This window comes from Fundulus heteroclitus, chromosome 6 (genome assembly GCF_011125445.2).
Source record: "Fundulus heteroclitus isolate FHET01 chromosome 6, MU-UCD_Fhet_4.1, whole genome shotgun sequence".
Classification (NCBI taxonomy): domain Eukaryota; kingdom Metazoa; phylum Chordata; class Actinopteri; order Cyprinodontiformes; family Fundulidae; genus Fundulus; species Fundulus heteroclitus.
Genome location: NC_046366.1, coordinates 16,672,885 through 16,696,324, shown reverse-complemented (window position 1 = coordinate 16,696,324; position 23,440 = coordinate 16,672,885). Strand labels below are relative to the sequence as shown.

Genomic DNA, 23,440 nt, shown 5'->3' with positions numbered 1-23,440 from the left:
CGCTAGAGGCGCTCTAACACAACATTTATAATCACGTCGCCATCAGGATGCGAGCGCTTCTCTTTCAGCAGGTGTCACCTTTTTTTGTGGAGTTGCTCAAGGGTCAGCGGGACAGAAAAAACAGGCAGGGTCTGCCAGGAAGCTCTGACTTCAGACATACTGTTAATAGCTTCTGTTCAGTAGAAGCAAAGTTGTAATTAAACATCAAAAACAGCAAATTTTGACCAATAAGCATGTTGTTTTAATTATAGATCAAATGAGGAAAAAAAAAATAATGTTAGGATTCCTGTGCCTCGCAAAACTATCCACAGCCATGACTTAAACCTTTTCCCGTTTTGTCTCATGTAAACCACAAACTGCAATGCATCATCAGCAGGATTTTTTTTTTTGTGATATACCAACACAAGTACTGCATAGTTACAAAGTACAAGAGAAATGTTACATGGTTTTACAAAACTTTTACATTAATTTGCATTCATCCCCTTTATGAGGCTCGTAAATAACAACAAGGGCAATCATTTGCCTTCAGAAGTCACCCAGCGTGACTGAGTGTAATTGTGTCGCAGTATAAATCCAGTTGTTCTGTGAACGCCTTGGATATTTCTTAGAGAATATTAGTGAACAAATGCCATCATCAGGACCAAGGAAGACAGCAGTCAGGCCAGTGACAAAGCTGTGGAGAATTTAGACCATTACTATGCACATAAAAAGAATATCCCACCCTTTTAACATCTCCCTGAATAGAATAGATATATCCTCTATTGTCCCACACTGCAGAAATCCAGCTTTACCAGAAGTAAAGTATGCAGCTACACAAAGAGCTAGAAAATATAAAAACAAGAAAACATATACAAGTGACTGTACAGTGAGGGCAAATTCACAACATAAGAGCTGCTCCAACAAACTACACCATGGAAGATGTCTGATCCCAGCACAAAGTCTCCAGGAGCGCCTGCCTGAAGATCCCCTGTTTGCAGTCTCATGACATCACTCCCTGCTCCCTGTGCTGCACAGGTTATGAAAATCTGAGTAGTAGCGGCGGCAACAATTACTGGGAGTCGCTGCACCTGGAAGGACCACTCATTCCTGGCTCTTCCCGTGTGTAACTGCCAGATTCTTGAAAGACCTCGTGTGAGTAAACCATCCATCGTTTCTCATCTGGTTTCCTGATCTCGACCTGTCTCCTTTCTGGTTTGTCCTGCCTGCCTTGCTTATATCGGATACTCCGGTTGGCTTGTGTGTGATGGACACCAACCTCAAACTATTAGTTTGTCTGTCAGGGTTGTGAGGAAATACTTTTAATTCTTCATAATCAATGTCATATGTCAACACAAGGTCCAAAGTATGAAGGCAAGATTGCGACTTTGGCTCCTTGCAAACACTATTGAGCATTTTTATTATGGATGAACCTTACATACACAAACGCACTCACAAACACCTACAGGTGCTTAGATTCAGATACTTAGAGATTCACTTCTATACAGAAAACCCCTATTATTATCTTCAGCTGTCACATTTCGTATTAAACAATACTGTATATTCTTCAGTGATGGTATCAAGGCATTGGTTATTTGTACCTGTAATGCTTCATCAGCTGGTTTTCCTGTTCTTTTAATATCTCTCTTTGCAGGTGAAGAATCAGACTCAGAGGATGTTGTATTGCTCTCTCCCTTTCCTCTTTCTCTTTCACCTTTTCTCCCTTTTAGCATTTTGTCTCATCTGTTTCTTTCCTTTTTTTTCTCCTCTTACCTTCCCATTTCAGTGTCCATTGAACATGAAATAGTTCCAGAATAAAATTTAATAAAGCTTCTTGCATATATAGATCAAATGGAGCACTGTGACTAAAGTAAAATCTGTTGGGCTCGTTTTGGCATTAAGACATCAATTCTTATTCCCACATTGCTAGACAGGATACACACACACAAAAAAAGAAAAAGATAACCTGACCAAATACAAGTAACTGTTTTGAAATGGGGATTTAATCAATCAAGGGAAGATAACTACCCAAACCATATCTGATCGTATGTGAGAAAAAAAAATCTTGTTTAGGATTTTCAGTGAGAAAGCACAATGCATTTTTCTTCAGTTCTTGTAAGTTGCCCATGCAGATTCTGAATAAGCACCCATTTTCTAACCTTGTCTACACAATGAATACTCGTGGTATTTGTGCATTCTCAAACACACAAACTAGATTGCTACACATTATCAATCTGGCTGGCCAGGTTACTCATTTCCCATCTATTCCTGAATTTGTTTAGATCAGGGCTGACCGTGTTGCTTTTTCCGGTCTTTTAGCCTACCTCATGATGTTAGACAGGGTCTTAACAATCTATTGCTTGATTCTTTGGGTCAGGGAGTAGTCAGGCCTGGGTTTGGTTAGTTAAGTTGAACTAAAAAAAGGGGTCAATTCATGATTCAACAACGAGGGTAATTATATTTCCACATAGGGCCAAGTTGGCTTGTATGATTTATTTTTCCCTAAATAAATGTAGTCATCATTTAAAAATGTTATGTCGTATTTAAGCAGGTCACATTTGTTTGAAATGAAAATTAGTTTGATGATCCAAAACATTTAAGTGTGGCAAAAAAATAAAAAACAGAGGAAATCTATAAATTTTCATTGGACTTTATTGTCTACTGGTATGGGAATATTTACTCTTCACCCTGACCTCCTTTATCCAGATTTAATAATTATTTAAAGATCCTTACTGGTTTCATGCAAAAGTAATGATTTAGGAGTCTTTGAAAAAAGACTTATATGACTGCACTGTAGTACATATTATTTTAATGTGTTGAAAACTTTTAAGTGCTTTGGGTGTTTTCCCAAACTATTCAGTATGTTTTTGCAGCTCAGTTATGCTATAACCAAACTATCACACATATGTATTATTTGGTAACATAAGATAGTATTAACAAATGTGAAATGTGTAGACTTTGGATAAACTGCCTTTACTCCATTATGACTTTATTAGTCTGCACAAACCTTTATCTGACAGCATGGAAACATTATAGGAGGAAATCTAAATTACTTTTTCTTTTTTTTTTGTCAGGAACATTTATTTATAGTAGAACACAATGCAATTAACCCATTCTCATCAAAACAGATTATTCTGCTTTTGACTAAAAATATCACAACTTTTCTTGTACAATTTTGCCCCAGTTGTAAAAAAATAAACTGTCTGAACATACCAAACACAGGAAGAGGGAATGCACTTCTCTAATAAAAGGAAATCGTGGCACCACGCCGTACAATCTAACCTGTGACAGTGTGTGAATGAATGTATTTTTGATAGACCACCCGGGAAACTGTGGACAACATGTCCAGCAGCAGCAGGGTCTGGGTTGTTGTGTCACTACACATTAGAGAGGCCTGCTGGCCGCCGTTGAAAAGGGAAGACAAGGTGTCTGGGCCCTTCCACCCGTGCAGCTCCATGGAGACCGCCTTTAAACAGCAGTACATTGTCATCTGGGGAGGCAAATGTCAACAGCAACATTAGATTTCAATCACCCCGCACATTCTCACCCCCTCAAAGGGAACGCGGAGGTGTTAAAACTACGCTGCGTGACCAAATCCCTCAAAAAATAGGATGAAACACTTCCTCGCTGTTCAAGTGATTTCACTTCATGTTTTTGTTGCACTCGCTGAGCTGCAGGCTTCTAGCTGGAATAATCAGGCTCATCCACAACACAATGGCGCTGAGCGATGCTGCACAAGCCAGAAGATGTTTCGGGGTGAAGTCTTGTCAGATTGCTTTTGATGCCCTCTCTCTCTCTCTCTCTGCTGGCGAGAGCAGGCCGGCTCCTCCGGTGCCCTCGGGGTGCAGGGGAGCAGTCTGGCTTTGGCATTTCACAGTCGCTCAGCAGTCAAAGCCTGTGACCGTCCACAGACTTTACCGCCAACTGCTCCCTTGCACCCCAGCTCGCATGTTGTTTGGCCAATTACAGATATTCAGTTAGCATGGACGTAATTCTGTCAGACATGCGACTGTCCAGCCAGATAATGTCACAGGTCTGATTTGAATAAAAGGATATCATCATCCTTTCTGTCTATAGTTTATGCAGATATCAAGGGGAAAAATAAAACAAAACAGTAGACCGATCTAAATGGATCAAACCATTAAAAGCTATAATTTTCTCTCATAGTTTTTAAATGCTTATAGCAACATATTTTTTTTCCCCTTTTTAGCACAAGCTTCTATTTCTCCTTGCAAAATTACTTGGAAAAAATACGTCTGCAAAGTTGTTTTTTGGTTTGTCTGCACAGTACATTTCTTTAAAAATTAATAAAAACAAACCACTGTCATGAAAAAGAGTAATGCTCAAACTAATTTCCCCTAAAGATACAAACTACCTGCTCTTCTCCCAACCTAATTTGTATTAAAATAGTCAAAAATACGAATATTTTTTTTCCAAGTGCGATTCTGAACGTTGAAAACCATATTTTTTTCTTTCACTTATGATTTTCAAGCTGTTTGGTTCTTGTGCCTCTAGTGGGAAAACAACAACAATAACAAACATCTCTGTGACCTTAAAGGTATAGCTTTCAATATTTGTAACAACACTCTGTTAAATGATTAAAGCGGTTAATGTCTTACCTACTCTTCCTATAGACAGTTAACTTGACTATAAATGCTTCATACATTCCTTTCTCAGTACATGCTTTACACAAGAAGATCATTCATGGTGCACTGCCTCACTCCTCAAACACCTGTGTAAATATGCAAACATTAAAGCACTTTCATAAAATAGTAAGCTCGTGAAGCTGTTGATATTGGAGTTAAAAAAAAAAAATGTTAGAAGTCCGATTTGGTCTTGGCTCCTCTTGGACTCACCCTCCAGGACCAATTAATCCGGATTAAATGCACACATCAAAAGAGTTATCCACTCCAGATATTTTATTGATTGCTTCTGATATTTCATTATCTCTGAGTTACTTTCAGTGCCAGCAGGGGCGGCAAAGCAGCCCAACAGTAGACTCTACAGACTTAGTGTTAAAATTCGTTGATGAACCCAGAACAATGCTAAATATGTGTGATTTAAAAGGCTTTGTAATACGGATTTTGCCAAAAAATGTAAGATACCTGATGTGTAGATACAGCACCCTCCCCATTCATTGGGATCCCTGACCCAAAATGGATTCCTTTTTCTTTTTTTTTCCTTTCTTTTTTTTTTTGCAGAATGCATTATTTTGTTGAAATGTTCGACATTTAAAAAAAGATGGAAAAAAAACTGCTTCATTAATATTATCTTAAAAGAAAATCTTCAATTAATAATTTTCGGGTGTACGTGACTTCTATCCAAAATTAAAATATAGAGAACAAACTAGTGCCCACAATCCTATTTTTATGTGTATTTGATTAATGTTGGATAATTTTAGGCATTTTCCATAGAAAAAACTACTTGTTCTGTTTGCTGGTAATGTTAGTTATAAACATTGCATATTTTCCAGAGAAGTCTTCTACTAAACAAAAACACCAAGAACAGCCTAAAACCGCTGTAGTGACTATGCCAGACCAGTATGTGGCACTGCAATGCTGCTACTAAGACACACCAACAACAGAAGCATGGCTCATGCATGCAGCTTAGTGGGACTATAAACATTATTGATTTCAAAACGTTGTGTATCAGATATCTACATGAAAATTATGGGGTTGTACTTAAAACCTTTTTTCCCCTTAAGTACTTGTTTTTGAAAAACTATTTGGGACTCCTAACATAACACGTCTTATCCATGTGGACAGCACTTGAAAACATCTACTGGCCGTTAAAAAAAGGCTACAATAAAATGTGTGGTCTCCTTTTTCCCCCTAAGGTGCTGTTAGACACGTGAAAAGCCCAAAAGTGAAAATTGGCAGAAACCAACAGATATCTTTGGAAACGATGATCTCATACCCCAACTCTGAGCCAGCTCTTGTCTCCAAGGTGGTTCAGAGAATGGCATAGCATGCTCTACAGACCGTTCTAATTTTTTTGGTGCAGTTCATTGCCACACACAGGCCTCTCATAATTACTGCAACATTTTTGTTTTTCAGAAAACTATGTAATACGTTGTCGTAAAACTGCAAACATAAAGCTATTTTCAGAAAAGCCATTTTCATTTGGACAAGGTCTATAAAAACCTAGAACTTGATGTCGGTAACTGTTAGTCTATTGTAACTAGCATGTGTATATGCACTTTTATCGGTATAGAAGACAATAGCTGGCTCTAGCCCAGTGGCCCACATAGTCGTATCTGGGCCTGAATCCATATTGCCTATGCCTTTATTCATGTATTCAACACCTTCTTCTCTGCTGTTTGTAGCATTGTGTTGTCACCCATTGGCCTGGCATAGTTACTTCCATCATTCTGAGTTATTTTTAGTGTTTTTAATTAAATAAAGTCCTTTCTAGAATCATTGTAGTGTCAATGATGAGAAATTTGATAATGATAAAAGGAAATCTTTGTTTTTAAGATGGGCGACGCATAAACCTTGTTAATAAAAGGAGGAGTTTTATGTGTCTTTAAAGAGAGCCAGTATTACATGAATGTTCAAATTTTCCAAACCCCAGTCCTGGCGGGGTCCATGTAGAAACTGTGTTTTTTTTATAAACCCCAAACCAATATCTTGCGTGACTGTGGCTCATTAGTCATTGGATTAGTCAAAAGTTGTGAGCTTGATTCCAGCTTTCTCTTGTTATATGTCTTTGTGGCCCTGGGCAAGGGACCTGACCTCTTCTTTAAAAAAAATTCAAAAGGTGGACTAGGATCGGGTTTATGGGAATTTTTTTTGACCAGTCTTCTAGAAGCGAATTTATGAGGTCAGACATTGATGTTAGACAACTAACTGTCTCTGTTCTATTTCAGCCAAAAGGTGTTTATCAGGTTGAGGTCAGGCCTGTTACACAGGCCAGTAAAGTGCTTCCACATCCAACCCGCTCATCCATGTCTTTAAGGACATTGATGCACAGTCATACTGGAACAGGAAGGAGTCATCCCCAAACTGCTCCCACAAAGTTGGAAATGTCTTGAAGAACCTTTGATCTCTTTTGGTAATTCTTGATATTTGCGTGTGAACGAAAGAATGTCTTGACACAATGGTGTGTTCACAGGGAATAATAATCATGTTGATTAGGCAACAACTGTACAATTGTAAGAAAAAGAAGCAGTTATATGACTGCACTGTAGTACATATTATTTTAATGTGTTGAAAACCCTTTGCAACAAGGCAAGTCAAGCACAACAGGTGCACAGAAACAGATGTTGAAAATTCATGAGCTAAATCACGAGAACAGAGGACCCCAAAAAAGCAATAAGCATGCCAATAAAATCAAATACAAAAAGGTAAGTCACACAACATAAAAAATAACTATAAACAAGGTTGGGCTGCTTAGAAAACACAATTATTTGACATAATATGTCCAATCTCGGATGCGTGATGATCAACATTTGTTCATAAGTGTCATAATGAACTTCATGTTTATTTTTAATATCGCTAAAGTACCCGCCGATTGACATAACTGACCATAGGCGAATGCGCTCCAGAAGATGAAGTTAGACAAAATGGAGAATGTACTCTTCTTTACATGTCCATCAGCTGAGCCGCAGTTCAGACTTCTTTTTGTTATGATAACCAGTGACTTCATGCTTGGAGGCTCCGGAGCTGTGCTTTAGAATCAGGAGCAAGGATTCACTGTGTGGAAAAACTGCAACGAAAGCTCTGCTAACACAAAGATGTCTCTGTATCGGTGGGTCTCGTCTCTGTGTATTAAAAAATCCGTTACAAACCATTATGACAAACTTCTCTCCTGTTGAAATTTAGACTTCTAGGCTCCTAAAAATCACCACTATTTTTAAAGGAGCCATGTAGATGAGCTGATAAAGAAATAAGTGTAGCAAATATTTGATGAAATAACACACCGCATGACACGTCTAGGTTTGGATTTGGTTACGTGAGCGTTTTGGCATCATCAGACAGAGAAAGACAGTAAATCGTAATGGGGAAAGATGTTCCGGGAGATTTAAAAAGGAACAACGGCTTTACAGTACTGCAGACTTTTCTTGCATCCTCCTCTGTACTGCAGAAGCAAAGTCAGGATTGCGTGAGACAGTTTCTACTGATATCCCTCACATCTTAATGAACGATGTCAAGCTTGTCTGATTTGATGAGAAGTATTTATTTCATTGTTTTACAGATAACATACTTCACAGGGTTACCTTAGAGGTAAGATCTCCTGACAGAGCTCAGTTTTGACTTGTCGGAGACAGAGGGGGAGGATGAACATACTTTTATCGAGCACACATTGTAAACAACTGAGCAATATTTATGTCTAAATGGCGTACCATAGAGTAGGTGAGAGACAACAAAATGTAAGAAGATGTGCCTCTTGTTTGCAAAGACAAAAGTTTCATTTTTACAAAAAACAAATAATGGTCACTGACATTTTCTTTTACTCTTCTTAGTGGCTGAGAGGTAGAATGAAGTATTTTCAGTTAAACCAATGATTTTATTCATCTACTTTATTTTATCATCTCATCCTATTGAGTGAAAACATTTACAAGTGAATAAGGAACCCCAGCCCTCTGGTTATAATGTGAACGCTGTACAAACCCTCTGCTGATTGAAATGTTATTGGATTTTTCTTGCGAAACTTCTCATTTGTATCCCAAAAGTCCGACGTTGTAAGCCGAGAAACGTTTTTTTTTTGTTCAGGGTTAGGATTTCACAGGATCTCGCCGAAATGTGGGGAAAGTGAATTCCTTGGTTTTAACACTGCGCTGAGCGACATCAGTGTATGTTTTGTTTTCTTTTTTGTGGATGAGATGCGGAGATGGAGATATTCAGTTGGAAGTATCTGAATGGACGCTCCCAGGTCCTTCTGTGGGCGATGTCACTGACGAAGGAGTCGGAGCATCTTGCCAGCCGCCGTTTGTCTGTGAATATACGATAAAACGAGGACTTAGAGGGAACGTGGAAACAAAGGACAACAACACAGGAAGCACAAGGCAACAACAAACAGATGTTTCCAATATTTTAATGTCAAATGGTCGTACTCAAATTTCCAGAGATTTACATTATTTTCAGACAGATTAGAAATACAAAGTTAAAAAAAAGAAATATATTACTTTATCACTAGAGTTCAGGCTTTAAAGATGGAACCTGCAAAAAACAAGAAAAGAAGGGAGGGAGGAAATAAGGGAAAAAAAGAAGGAGGAAGGGAAAGAAAGAAGGAAGACAGGATGGAAGGAAATAAAGAAGGAAGAAAGGAAATAAGGAAGGTAGGAATTAAGGTAGAAAGGACATAAAGAAGGAAAAGGAAATAAGGAAGGAAGGTAGCAATTAGGGAAATAAGGAAGGAAGGTAGGAATTAAGGAAGAAAGGACATAAATAAAGAAGGAAGGGTAGGGAAGAAGGAAGGAAGGAGATAAATAAAGAAGGAACAAATGAAATAAGGAAGGAAGGCAGGAAGGAAAGAAGGAAGGAAGAAAAGAAAGAAAGGAGTAGTTTGGCAAATGTGAAACTGAAAATTCATGGTGAAATTAGATCAAAACTGTCCCTTTTAGCCAGGAGCTTTAAACTGACAGCAGCATAATTGGATGGAGGATGGCAAGAGGTGCTGATAAGGATAAAATCCAAACAATAAAGTGTTCTTAATGTAGCGGATTCTTAAAACAGAAATGCTGAACGTGTATGTTAACCCGATACGGGACCTTTAAAAGATTAAAAGATTTGTGCCCTACAGTTCACATTTTCACAAAATGTTACAAAGAGCTTCGCTGTTGGACAACAATTTCTAAAAGCTACTTTATAGCAATTCTGCTGCATTACATCCTACAGACTACATCTGTCGTCCCTATGAATATGGTCACTGATGAACATAGTATACCGATTATTTCTTAAGGATGAAGGCTTGTTTTGAAGACATGCACTTTAATGCTATCAAGGAATTTAACAACCCTTTTATCCTAGGAAAAACATAAACTGGTTAAATGTTAAATTATGACTTTAATATCATCTTCCTATTTCGAAAAAGAAACTTAAAGGCTTGAGACTTTCACCTTTGCATACTGATTCTATTTAATTTTAAAATAAATTAATCACAGAGGTGAAAAATATCAGAGGATATTCTAATGCCACACCAACCACAATTTGTAGGAAACAAATATGAATAAAAAAAAAACCCTCAATGTAATGGGTTAGGGTCATCTTATACGAAGAAATTATACTGTATAAGGGGTGCACCGATATGAAAATCTGGGCTGATATCCGATATCAATATTGTTGTTATGTCCAATAACCAATATTAACCGATATTACCACAGTTACGTTTCTGAGATGGCCAAATTTAGTAAAAGTTTTTACCGACTGAAAACTATGGCAACATCATTTTTGAATGTGGTCTATAGTCTAGACTTTCACACTGCTCTTTATCTCTGCTTCATTTAAATAACCCCAAATACTGTCTGCGATGCATCACTGTCACATGACCAAACCCCCCTCCCCCTCTTGAGACAGAGGCACAAAGGGCGAGTAGGTGGAAATAAACATTGGTTGTTAATATCGGCCCAGTTTTACTTATCGGACACATACCAATATGTTGAAAAACGACTAATATTGGCTGATTCCGATGTTAATGCTGATATATCGTGCATCCCTATACTATATATCTATTGTTCTATTTTACACTTATCAGGGCACAAGTCTCAGTGAGATTAAAATCTGTTTTTATTTCCAAGCATTATAGCATCATTCAGTAGTGGCTGCTCATGTCTGATGCTAAAACACTTTACAGAAATGGAAAGTGTTAATAACAACTTTATGCCATGTAATTTCCCTAATGTCATACCCACCACCTTTATATGTCTAACGTCCCCCAACCCCCACTACTCCCATATCAGTGATACCACAGTGATTAAACTGAATTTCTATTCTGCTTCTTGGTGGCTCCCGCCTGGCTAACCCTTTTAAAACGTTCTGCAGGCACACCTGCATTTTGTAGAGATAATAGGACAAAAAAAATCCCATCAGATAGGGTAGATCGTGCTTTCTGTCAGGATTTACTAAAGGTAAATCCTCAACTTTTATGTAAATATGAAAGACTTCCTCCACAGCAGATCACTGAAATGCTAAGAAGCTTTAAAAAATATTCCTGTGCCACTCCTCTCACTTTCCTTCTCACACGCCTGACTTAATGTGAGATAAACAGGGGAGATGAAACACAGAATACACAGAGCTTTCATGTATCTTGAATATACCCCTGAGATGGTTGATAAAAGAATAAATTATCACAATAAAATGCAGCTCTTCAAAAATGGAAGCCATCTCAAATCGCGATAAAAGGTTGACTAAGGACCATTTAGGACATTAATTGCAATTTTCACGCTATTAGTGAGTGCTGGGAATGTGCTTTGGCAGCCTCTTATTTCCAAACCCTGTTATTTTGCGTAAAGACCGTCTGTCATCTCATTCAGAGAGAAAAAGAATAAAAAAAAAAAACACATTTCCAGTCTGCGAGTGAAGCGACACCCACCAGCAATTTAAGGGGGTGTAATTGCTGTTCAAGGATAAAGAGAGAGAGGTGAGCCACGAGAGCTCAGTCAGTAAATTGTACCGAGCAAAAAGACATCATTTGGGCTCTATAAATATAAAGCCTCATTCTCACAAGCTGTGCAAGCAATTTTTTTGTTTAACGTGTGCTTTTTGGGTTTTTATCTAAACTTTTATTTTAGTCTTAGACCCAGATGTGTTTCCTGGCACATGCAGATTCCTGGTTTTCTTTAAGAATTAACCTGCTGATTCAGATTAATTCTATATTGCAGTTTTATTTTCATCTAAGGACTACAACAGATAAAATAAAAAAAAACTTTGATACAGGTAGTCCTCAATTCATTAGAAAATAAAAAAATATATAAGATTATCCGCATTTGTGCATCAAAGCTTGAATCCCAAGCCATGGTCTTAGCTGCATTCTTTTGTTATATGCAAGTAAAAGCTATTATTTTATTGGATCTATAGCCGTTTTCTGATTGGGCCAGTGGTGGCTGGGGGGGCTATAGCTTCAAAATAGACATTTAGTTTTAATTCAATTTAGTTCATTTATAAAGCGCCAATTCACAATATATACCAAAAGATATACTAAGATATGACACAAGTGTATTTACATGACTGAAAGCAACAAAAGAAACTTTTCTACTTTGTTATACATAAATGTTGCCATTCTATCTTTGAGAGAAGCATGATCCAAGCTGGGTCAGGTGCTGATGATTGGAAAAGGAGGCAGAGAAAGCAGAATAAAGCGTTAGCCTCACTACTAGCTAGCCAAGCCTTGCTGCTGAAACAGGTCCTGGAAAAAGACAGAGTGTATTGTCTGCCTCTGTCTGTGGACTGCTGAATAATTGTGATAAAGAGCTGAAGATCCTTAACCGCCAACTTCTCCTTCAAAGTTCTTCTCTCAAAAGGTGTGCTTTCGAGTGACTGTACTCAATTATTGAATTTTTCTTATGCCATTTCTAATTTCTGTTCAGGCAAACTTTCTAACAGACAGCTGTGACGTCGCCCCATGGCGGTAGGGTGGTTTATACTCATGAAGCTGCATTCAGCTCTGGGCGCAGGAGAGGTGAGCCCAGGATGGTCCTATCTCTTGTATTGAAGAGGAGCTACTGCGCATGTACAACTTTTAACAAGTGTCTATGGGCAAAGACAATATAGATTAAAATATTTATCTTATGCAACTAAAAAAAAAAGACCTAAATATATTTTGAAATATTTTTATTTAATTTTATTGTAATGTTCAAGGTAATGTGGTGACTGGTAGGGGTGGCGCCCTTGCGCCCCCTATTGCTCAGCCGCCTCTGGATTGGACATACATGAGAATAAGATAAAATGAGATAGGAAGCTTAACGACTTGTTTGTAAGGAGCACGGCTTGGACCGGTTACTTGTATCAAGGTACAGCATATCAATTTTAAAATCATTGAAATTTCAGTCCTTTCAATGCGATGCCAGGAAAAGTGCCAGAGTGACTTATGGAAAGTAGCCTGACACTGCCCCCCTCTGTCACATGTCACTGTGCACTTCCAGCCAACTGGCTGAACTATTGCACAAGAAAGCCCTTTCTATTCGCAAAAAAAACCCCCCAAAAACATGCACAGCCTTGAGTTGGAACAGAAAGGAGCGTAACTAAGGTACTAACCTTACTAAGGTAACGGTGTTTTAAAACTATAGTTGTAAAATGCTTAGAAATTACATATATTAAAAAACTAACAAAAAGTTTAGTCAACGCACAAGTGACATGTTTGTTTAGTAGCTGATTGCAGGCTCAGCCAGAGCAAACAGCCCAACATCAAAATCAGCTTGTTGTATTTCTATTATACTATGAAGAGCAGGACAACAGAAAGGGACACAATTCTGCACAATTACCACTTAAAAGCAACTTCTAAATTCTACATGTGTTTATTTTGTATTTTTGTATGTAACTTTAGTTTATATGCATCAAAATAAAACAGTAAGGGAAAGCACAATTATATCTGTCGTCGTCAATGTGTTTTACTGTTTTTTGCAAAAGTTTGATTAAGTTTGATTAATTTCCTGCTCTAATTAAAGGCAGTGATATCATGTTATGCCTTTTTATTATTTGAAATATATATTTTTTTACTCATCGTTGTCAAACAGCGATATGCCAATTCTTTTGTTTTATTTTTCCTTTTGCCTGAAGATGCTCTCGGATTGTGCTGTCTGACTCACAGCGTACTTCATTTCTAACAGCGACAGCATCCAGCCTGTTGCGTGCTGCAGCAAGTTGGAGGAACTGGCACTCCTCTTTTAGCAGGAGGCATGTCGCGGGCTTGGCTGTCAGTGCTGCTGTTCCTGTGGATGACTGATCTGGCCAATGTGCTTGGACTGTTCGCCCAAAGCCCCGCTCTTTCTGTCCCTGCGACTGTCGTATCGATTCTGCTCAACCCCGCCGCAGCCTGTCGCCGTGGATCTGCACGCTAACACGGAGCCTCCAGTGCTGAGCGCCCCGCTCAGTCCGGCCCTGCCTGTAGTCCAGAAAGTAGACAACGGTTGCTGGCTCCCACTTTTGATTGGCCGATTAAGAAGTTCTGCTCAGATTCAGCAGCAAATACATCTAATTTTTTTTCAGGAGTGAAGTTTTGCGGTTCTTTGGAGAGATGACCGTCGTTACACCTTCACTCCTGTTTCTGTGGTTCAAAGGTGCCTCAACAACACTGATAATGCCAGACAGTCAAGGAGGATCAGCCTGGTGGCTTAGTCACAACACGCACCCAGATTTGAACACTATCGTGCACGTCCTGCCACAAAGGAATCACTGCAGAGCAGAACAGCAAAGGGTATGTCAGGAAGAACAGAGGGAGATTGTTTACAGGTCTTACGTTGATGCCCTGCGGACTGTACATCTGGCTGGCTGCGAGGCTGTCACTGTATCCTCCGGTCTGGCTGATAACATGGCGAAGGGTATCCACCTGGAACAACAAGGGGGACACAGACAAAAGGCCCCGGTCAGACAAAAGCTCCTGTACAAAAAAGACAGCGATGTGCAAGGAAAGGTCACTCTGATAATAAAAGGCTATCATAAACAGGAAAAGGTTACAAACAATGAATCTGAATGATCTCGCTGCTAATACAAGCTCCGTAATGGAGGAGGCAAAAGGACAAAATGATAGAGAGAAAGCAAACATTAAAGCGTTTGTAGCTGCTGGTAAATAAGTCACTGGTGATTTTCTGTTGAGAAAATAGGCACTCTAGATTCACTAATTCGATTTTTTTTTAAATACAGTTTTTAAGTATCAAATGAAATACTGTTGTCTAAAACGCTTTTACCAAAACTCCACATTCCTTGGAGAAGGATAACGATTCTGTGATGGCTGAAAGCTGAAAGTGGCCATCAGAACGTTGAGCAAATCAAACTGATTTATCCTCATCTCACTGCAGAACTATAGCAAAAAATATTATTTCTCTGGGAACTCTAACGTATTAGTGGAAAAATTGCTACATAAATTCAAAATGAATCCCACAAAATAGTTAAAACTTTCATTTACTGCTCAGGAATATAAAATTTTAACTCCCTTGGTGTACAGCAGTCTAGCTGTACAGCTCTCGGACCGACACCTTCCTAAAAGTGTTTCAGTTTATTTGAGTTGCTGTGCCTTTCTGAGATAAAATGTGCCGTCTTCCACTTTTCTTCCACTTTTCTTTTGTACATGTGCCTATTGACAGGAACGAAAATTACAGATTTGACCATGTTTGTCAATTAATTTGGAGATGGTATCTGCCTACAACTTTCTCACTATCAGATTAATTTTTCAGTTTTCAAATGAGGAATCAAAGCCAGGGAGCTCGGATCTCTGAACTTACAAAGAGACGCTGAATGCAACCATGAGAAGACCAAACTTTACTCTCGATGCTATACAGTAAATCCCGACACGTGTGCGTTTTCATGACATTATCAGATTGGTATGTTTGAATCAATCACACTCTCTGATATAAAAACTAACTCCACTGACGAGATAGAAAGCATCTTCTCAGAATAGTAGTGGGCGACGGCAGATTATGCAAATCCTTAATCTAGTTATGAGGCTCATATGGATTAATCCCACCGATCCTAGAATTTTTTTTCCAGACAGCAAACCTTTGGAACAGGGTCCAGCTTGTCCATTGCCTATCTCTTCAGTATGGTCCATTTTTCAAAGACTTTGTATCTCTATCTCTCACAGCACGGCATCTGAATCAGCATTGTCAACAAAAGCCGTTGCCCCAGAAAATGGCGAGCGCATCCCACAATGCATTGCAAAACCACAGGCCCTTTCGAGCTCCATAAATTGGTGTTTTTAAAACCAGGTTATTTGCATAAACAACTTATTCTAGTTCATTCTTATTCCTTTTTCAAAATTATTTCCATGTTTCACAAAGCATTTTTTGTAGTCTTTAAAAATCTTACTAAAAGAACATGATTTTTTATTTTCTTCCTAATACACTGTCCTTCACATTTTGTTTTGGGTGTGTCTAGAAGATCCAAATATTTTTTTATTAATTGTATCTTTCATGGCAGAAATAGGCTTTGTAGATTTCTTTGCTCCCTCGCCATCCTCATCACTGTGTAAGGTGGCCAGATACACTTGGGTCCTTGTCCAATATTAGTCATCATAATTCTATGATAATCCCTTTAAATTCACAAATTCACGCAAGTATTTTTTTTTTGCAGCAATGTCAGGATTTATGAAGAGAAATAGAGATCTACTTGCTTACTTGTTCTTTGGTCTTCCTCATTTTAAGAGTGGCTAAAAGTCACATTTTATTTATCATTAAAGGAAACATGAAGTTACTGGTAAATTACCAAAATGCTTCAGTCACATTTATTTTAGTCAGTCTTTGGGGTTAATAATTCTTTTTAATTTCTTAACATTACTTTTTTCACACTGAAAAAAAGTATCTCAAATCAACAGTTGTGCTTTTAAAAAAAAACATTTTCAGTGGGAGATTATGCTGCTAAAATGAAATACACTTTTTTAACACATCCTTGCCAGGGGTCTAAATAAATGTGGAGGGCACACTGTGCAGTAATCCAAAAGCAACTCTAAATGTGACCAAGATGATAACTGTCGCTCAGTTAATTAAAGTTTTCGCATCAAATCAAGCGGCTCAAATAAAAACTGAAATTCACTCAAAGACGCTTTAGGCTTCTTGCTTTGATATGAAACGCCATTCTTACTGTACACGCCTTTACTTTTTAAACATTTAATTTAAAGGCAAAACCAGTTAACATCTTTACCTCGTTTAAGGCTTGTCCCCTTTGCATATTCATGAGTGACCAGAAGCATTTTGAGAGCTGATCAGAACTGAAAAGGAGTGGCGCAAACGAGGCTAAAAGCATCCAAACTACATAAAGACACCACCGTGGGTGCTGATTTCTTAATCTGTTGTGAAAGTTGTAACACTGCAGTGGTCATAACTGTCCGCTGGGGCAAGGTCACAGAGCCACAGTGCACCAGTGGCTATGTGAACCCGTGTCAGGAGTGCTGATGAGTGCTGCAACGTTTCCAAAACTGTCTGCCGTTGTCTATTCAGCTGCTTGACAATGCTACTATCTACATTAATGCGCCGCTGGAGGCTAAGGGTGACCTCTGGTTCAGTGTGTAGGTCACCCTAACGTGGCCCCCCCCCCCCCCCCCCCTCCCAGACTGGTCAGCGACTGAATAGGGGCTCGGGAATTTGTTCAGTTTTTGCCTACCTGGGACTGTATGTTGGCCCCAACCTGCCCCCCTTGGTACGAGTCCCCATTGAGGGACTGCACACTCATGAACAAGTCTCCGGAGTTTGACATGTTAAAAGAGCCAGCAGAACCTGAGAATACAGAGAGGCACAGAGGGAGACAGAAAGCACAAGGAGAAAGAAAACAGGGGAAAAAAAAAGAGAACAGAGGCAAAGAGAAAGGAGTTAAAATGATCATGCTCAAGCAAAAGACTATTAAGTTGGTTAGTGGGAGAGGGTGGTACTATGGGGTGTAAAAGTCTTTTTGCTATTTTATGTTTGTCAGTTTTAAATGTTTCAGATCATCAAAAAGGGTTTCACTATCATACATAGGTAAGCTGATTAAAACAAAAGGCATTTTCTATATCATTATATTATTTATTAAGGGGAAAAACAACACAAACAAACCCGGCCCTATGTGAAAAAGTAAGCCGTAAACCTAATTACTGATTTGGCATCAATGGCAGAAGCATTTGTGTCAAATATTGTACATAGCTGAAGGGATTTTTTTCCCCAATTCTTCTCTGTAATATTTGTTTTAAATTTAGCTACAGTTGAAGGTATTTAAGCACTAAAAACTATTTGACATCACACAACACCATCTTCACCATCTGATTTAAGCTCAGACTTTGACTAGGACAAACTTTGTTTGTTTCTGGTGTTGCTGTTGTGCTTCAGGCCAATTTCTGCTGCCATCTTCCAAGGGCTCGTGAGCGTAAGGTCCCAAACTGATGGTGGTCTTCTTTAGGATCTTTTGCTTATGGCAGAATTCATGACTATCAATTACACTAAGTGGTCCAGGTCATAAAGCAGTAAAGAAGGCCCATACCGCGGCATTTACCATGTAACCTTTTCCAGACTGATAGATAGATTCTACCTATCTGGGGCCTGATCCATTGTACAATATCTTTGTACCCTTTTGGTGGAATGTAGATGCAATGAGTCGAATGAGAGTCAATGAAAACTCTGGGGAGCTCGGTGCAATAAAAGCAAAAAGTGAAAAGATAAGTAAACAAATGTGTCTTTTGAGCTTCTGCTTGCGGTTTTCTTTAACATTGAAATAATGTGTCATGTCATGTATATCTTTTAGTAGAAGGTATAGTCATGAGTAATTTGAATACTGCCAAAATTATATTTATTTTACAAAGTTAACTGAGATCACAAGGAATGATTAGATCACCTGGAAATTCTGCAACGTTTTAATATGTCCGGATATAAAAAGCTCGGTCCTGTTGCTGGGGTTGTTCATCCACCTCAGGGAAGCCAGGCTGAAATTACAGACTTTGATCCTTTTACTTTAATCTCCCTGTGTCTCTTTGCCAATCGGTGACTAATCGACTAGCCGCATGATTGTCTGTCTTGTGCAGCATGATTTTTGAGCTTCTAAACATTACCAAACACATCAGGATGTTTATTTTGAGCTGTCAGCGCAGCAGGCAACCAAAAAGTTGCACTGACTCCCATTCAAATCGTAACGTTTACGTTCCCACCGAAAGAAGGACTCGTGCCTCATTTATTCCCGAATTACTTTAGAAAGCTGCATAATGTGTTTTTGCCTACTTCATGTTGTCAGACAGGTCTGACTTTAGTGATTTCTTGATTCTTCAAGGCTGGCAGTAATTAAAAAGTTATTAAGTAATGGAACTGCTGGGCGAATACTTTTCCAAATAGAGCCAGGTTGGTTTAAATACCTTTTTGACCACTGATAAATAAAAGAATGGCTGGAAAACTGCATTTAATTGTGATACAAAAAGCTAAGGCAGAACAAATCTGCAACAGCACTGTAGATAAGTGATCTTTCTTTTTCCACGAAATTGCACCCGACAGGCACTGTAGGTCAGTAGGTAAAGAAAAACATCCCCCAACGACAACAATGAGACAGATCGTCATTGCTAAACTGTTTAAGTTAAAACAAGGCTTCTAGATTATATTACTGTTAAATGTCTATGCTGCGAGTGTTTCATTAAGGAAGTAATAATTGATGTGCAGGAAGACCCAAAGAATCTTCTTCGTTCTTTAATGGACCCCAGCTCCCCAGATGTAAAGAGAGCATCAGGTAACTTGATTTCAACGCCCGGTCCTAATCCAATACAGTTGCAAAGTCTCTATATGACAAAAGACTCCGCTTGCCCTCCGAGCGGCTTAATGGCATACATGAGGTCAACCGGACAAGAGGCAGGAAAAAATTAACGTCCGCGAGACCAAGAGGTCAATAAACTCAAGAGAGGGAGACAGAAAATGAGACAGACTGTAAAGGCAGAGCAGAATGAGAAGTGTTGCAATGACAGGCCAGAAAGCCAAGGCAAACCTCTGCGTTAGTTAAGGAGAAGAGAGCCACTGTTAGAGTAAATAAAAACCCAACCAGAGACTGGATTCTTGAGCTGTAGCTTTTTTTCTTTTTTTTATCCAGAAATGTGCTAAAATGACTGGAACACTAAAAAACTGAAGCTCACCTGCTGAGTTGGGGGTTGACGGGGAGTTGGCCTGACTGCCGTGAGCCGACACGCTGGTGGCATTGACGGCGGTCCTGGCTGCGTACATGTTGGCCTCTTCTTGGAACTTGCCGATGTTTTTCTTGTATCGGATTCTCTTATTGCCAAACCAGTTTGATACCTGTTACAACAACAGAGAGGACCATGGAAGAAGAAATATAAGAGTTTAAAAAAAAAAAAAAAAAATCACGTCTCAGTTATGCTTCTTTCATTTGTTGTTGAGGTTAAAATGACATAAGCGTTTGATGATTTCTGGACAAACTCCACTTCATCCGTGCAGATGGCCTCGACATATTCAAAATAATTGCAACTGCTTTTGATTCTTTTTTTTTTATAATAACTGTTACAATATTGTTTCAATGTTTGACAGAATCTTTTAGAATCCTTCAAGGTTATTTTCCTTTTAAATTTGAATAAATAAAACATAAAAAAATTATTTAGAGTTTTTAGAGAATTAAACTGACAGAAACATAAGTCCAAAACTAAGTTTAAAATGTGACAAAAAGCACTGAAGCTGTCTATTTTTTCTATTTTTCTAAAACTAACAAACAAAAGGAAGTGCAGTTAGAATAATTTAACTAAGCTAATGTTAATTTTAAAAGACTACACACTAAGTGAATAGGAAAAAAGGCATAACATTTTAAAATGACAAGTTATAAAAAAAATGCCCCGAGCTAAAAGCTGAATAAACATCTAAACTTTAAATTATCCCAATAAAATTATTCATGAACTCTGTGTGTCAGAAAAAACTACGTGGCCATTTTTGTAAAATTACATCACCTAATACTGAATTTAATTTTTAAATTATGTAGAAGTTTCTAAATAATTAAAAAAACATTGTATATTATATATATATTATATATATATATATATATATATATATATATATATATATATATATATATATATATATATATATCCCATATTTATCCTTATCCATTTGCTTTCATCATTATCTGTTTAAAAAATGCACTGCGCATATTTCCAGTTGATTAAATCTGAAAATTAATTACATTTTTTAATGTCAGCATATTCTAATTGAATGTTTTTTTTTTCACATGTAAAGTCAGATGATTCTGATAACCTCTACTCAACCAAATAAAATATTTTTGTCACCATCTCAGCTGCTATACGTAAGTCTGAACTGCTTTTTCCTCCCACAGTGAAATCAGTTTAAAAAATTGAAATTGAATCCATAAATACCGTAGATCTATGGTATTGCCTAGAAAGAAGATCATAGTGACAATAAATTTTTTTTATAAAATACAAATCTTTAAAGCATCGTAGACATTAATTCACAGACTGTCTGATATTAACCTAGCAGTGGCATTTAAATGGGCATAGAGAATTATTCTTTATTTTTACAAGCTTTATGATATATTTCCCATACTGGCAAGTTTAAAACTGACAGCAGCCCGCTGCAACGTTAATATTCTAACAGGGAAGAAAATGGCTTAGTATCTGAGTGAATCTTTAGAAACCGTCAATGAGATATTTCTGGTTACCTGTGACACAGTGATGCCACACTTCTTGGCCAGCTCTTCTTTGGCCTCCTCGCTTGGATAGGGGTTGCTGAGGTGGGAGTAAAAGTACTCGTTCAGGATCTCTGTCGCCTGTTTGTTGAAGTTCCTCCTCTTTCGTCTAGAAAGAGACGCGCATAAAACATAAGAAAATTTAGAAGACCATTTGCAATACAAATACATTATGACACTACTTCCTTCTGACAATGTTTCAGTTTTTAAAATATTGATTTTAGGCTCCCTTTATGGATTATTTGCAACAATAATTTGCAATTATATTGTAATACCACTGCTTCAAAATGACTTATTTAGTGTACTGTTTTTCTTTTCCCATAGGTAGTAGGGATGTAACAATACATCGATCCACATCGAGTCCAGTTACTTCAATGCAAATTAATAATATTGATCCATAATGTCATTTTTTAAGATACATCTTTATTTTGAAATTCACAGGACATGGGACTATAGTGAACAGATGATCTGTTATTATTATTATTATTATTATTATTATTATTATTATTATTATTTTAAAATCAGAAATATGCAGTTTTTGAGTTAAATGCCTGATATGTAAGACCTTAGAAATAAAATGTTTAAATCATATTTGTTTGGTTTTATTGCGAGTTGATGTCAGTGTAAACAATAATGTGAGATCGGTAGATGATATCACATCATTGATCGCAGACTTGTGAATTGAATTTAATCGAAATTGTATCGTAACAGGCTTTGTGATATCGGCAAATATCGCATCCTCATCCAAACAAATCGACATATTGTGATAAAGCTGGTGATTTACAGCCCTAGTAGATAGTACTCCTGGCTCACTGCTTTTGACTTTCTCTCCTGCACAGATGAAGGACATTGCTGCCATTACCTGCTTGTACTCACTTAAATTATCTTTCTCATAAAAACTTCTCATTGCTCAGGGTCTCAGTGTTAGCGGCCTTTCTTTAGCACAAAGTATACTTCCTCTATTTTTCTCTCCTATAGAAAGCGCCCCTGCACCAGCGCTTCTGTATTTTCTGTTGTTTCTCTTCTGGACAGAGCCACCGATAGAAATATGGCAGCCATTACCTATGCGTACTCTACTTGTCTTTCCCATGAAAACTTCTCCTGGCTCAGTGTTTAGTGGTGGTTCATTTCTTGCTATGTATAATTTCTTTGTTTTTCTTTCCCATAGAAAGTACTCCTGGCTCAGTGCTTCTGAGTTTTGTTCGGTTTCCTTCCCGGATAGAAGCTACTGCTCCCATTGAATTGGACTTCATGTAATATAACCTGAATGTCACTTGATGAATGGAAAGTATTAGATGGCGATAGACGGATATGAACTGAATTAGGGCAGAAGTTGATTCTATACAGCTGGATATATACAGTTTTCCTTGTAAACTACTTTATGATGACAAAGGCTGTCATTTGGGATTGCATAAATAAACTGCAGTTAATTGGTAAAATAAAGAAAGGAAAAGGGAGGAAAAGTAATCCAAAAATACAGACTTAAACATAAAGACAGAAATACATTCAAATGACTGTTGAACCTACTACAATTCATATTGCATTAGAATATAGGAAGAGGTTTTGCTGTACTAAATCAAGGTGACACACACAGACCTGGCATCGAGAAAGCGTGAGCGCAGGATCATGACGGCCTCGCAAGTGCTCTGCTTCAGCTGCATCTGGATGGAGCTGAATTTGCGGTGGATGATGCTGACCATGCGCTCAATCTCTTTGGGCGAGATGGGTCGTGTTCGAGACTGCTCCCTCAGCAGGTTCATCACATGGGTGGTGAACTCATTGCACGCCTGAATGAACAGACAGACAGGATTCATAAGAGAAATAACTATCACGGAGGCTCGACAGCTTCACACAGAACAAAGGGGTGAAATTGGATTCTGGAGAGGCTGCGCGGTCGCCTGGCCGGCCCCCGAATTCACGCGGGCAGCGCTGACAGTGAAACAGCAGTGGTGTTAGAGGTAATAAGAATAGTCTAAATTAAAGCGGCAGACGCAGCGCCGTGTTTCAAGGCAAACAAATGTGGCAGTGGAGTCGTACGGCGGAGGCAGTGATACTCGTGGCGCTCTGAATATTAAAACGACTTCTCTTCAATGGAAGAGAAAATGTGACAAGTGAGGAGAAATGTAAAATGACAGCAGGCTTTCAGTCCCGTTCACGTTCAAGAGGTTTAA

General features: G+C 38.3%; 1 protein-coding gene across 7 annotated transcripts in view; it reads right to left on the bottom strand.

Moving 5' to 3' along the window:
* Positions 1-7,151: 7,151 nt before the first annotated feature.
* The window catches only part of pbx1a (pre-B-cell leukemia homeobox 1a), a 76,733-nt gene continuing 60,444 nt past the window's right edge, over positions 7,152-23,440 (bottom strand). Inside the window, exons 4-10 of one of the 7 annotated variants that reach the window (XM_036138192.1) lie at positions 22,866-23,056; positions 21,243-21,378; positions 19,699-19,858; positions 17,226-17,338; positions 14,362-14,460; positions 9,104-9,137; positions 8,834-8,911 (exon numbers count right to left, since the gene is read on the bottom strand). In XM_036138192.1, the coding sequence (XP_035994085.1) occupies positions 9,111-9,137; positions 14,362-14,460; positions 17,226-17,338; positions 19,699-19,858; positions 21,243-21,378; positions 22,866-23,056 (726 nt within the window). In that variant the 3' untranslated portion in view covers positions 8,834-8,911; positions 9,104-9,110. Of the gene's footprint in view, positions 8,912-9,103; positions 9,138-14,361; positions 14,461-17,225; positions 17,339-19,698; positions 19,859-21,242; positions 21,379-22,865; positions 23,057-23,440 lie in introns of all 7 variants that reach the window. The other 6 variants (XM_036138193.1, XM_036138190.1, XM_036138191.1 and 3 more) reach the window with 6 other exon arrangements.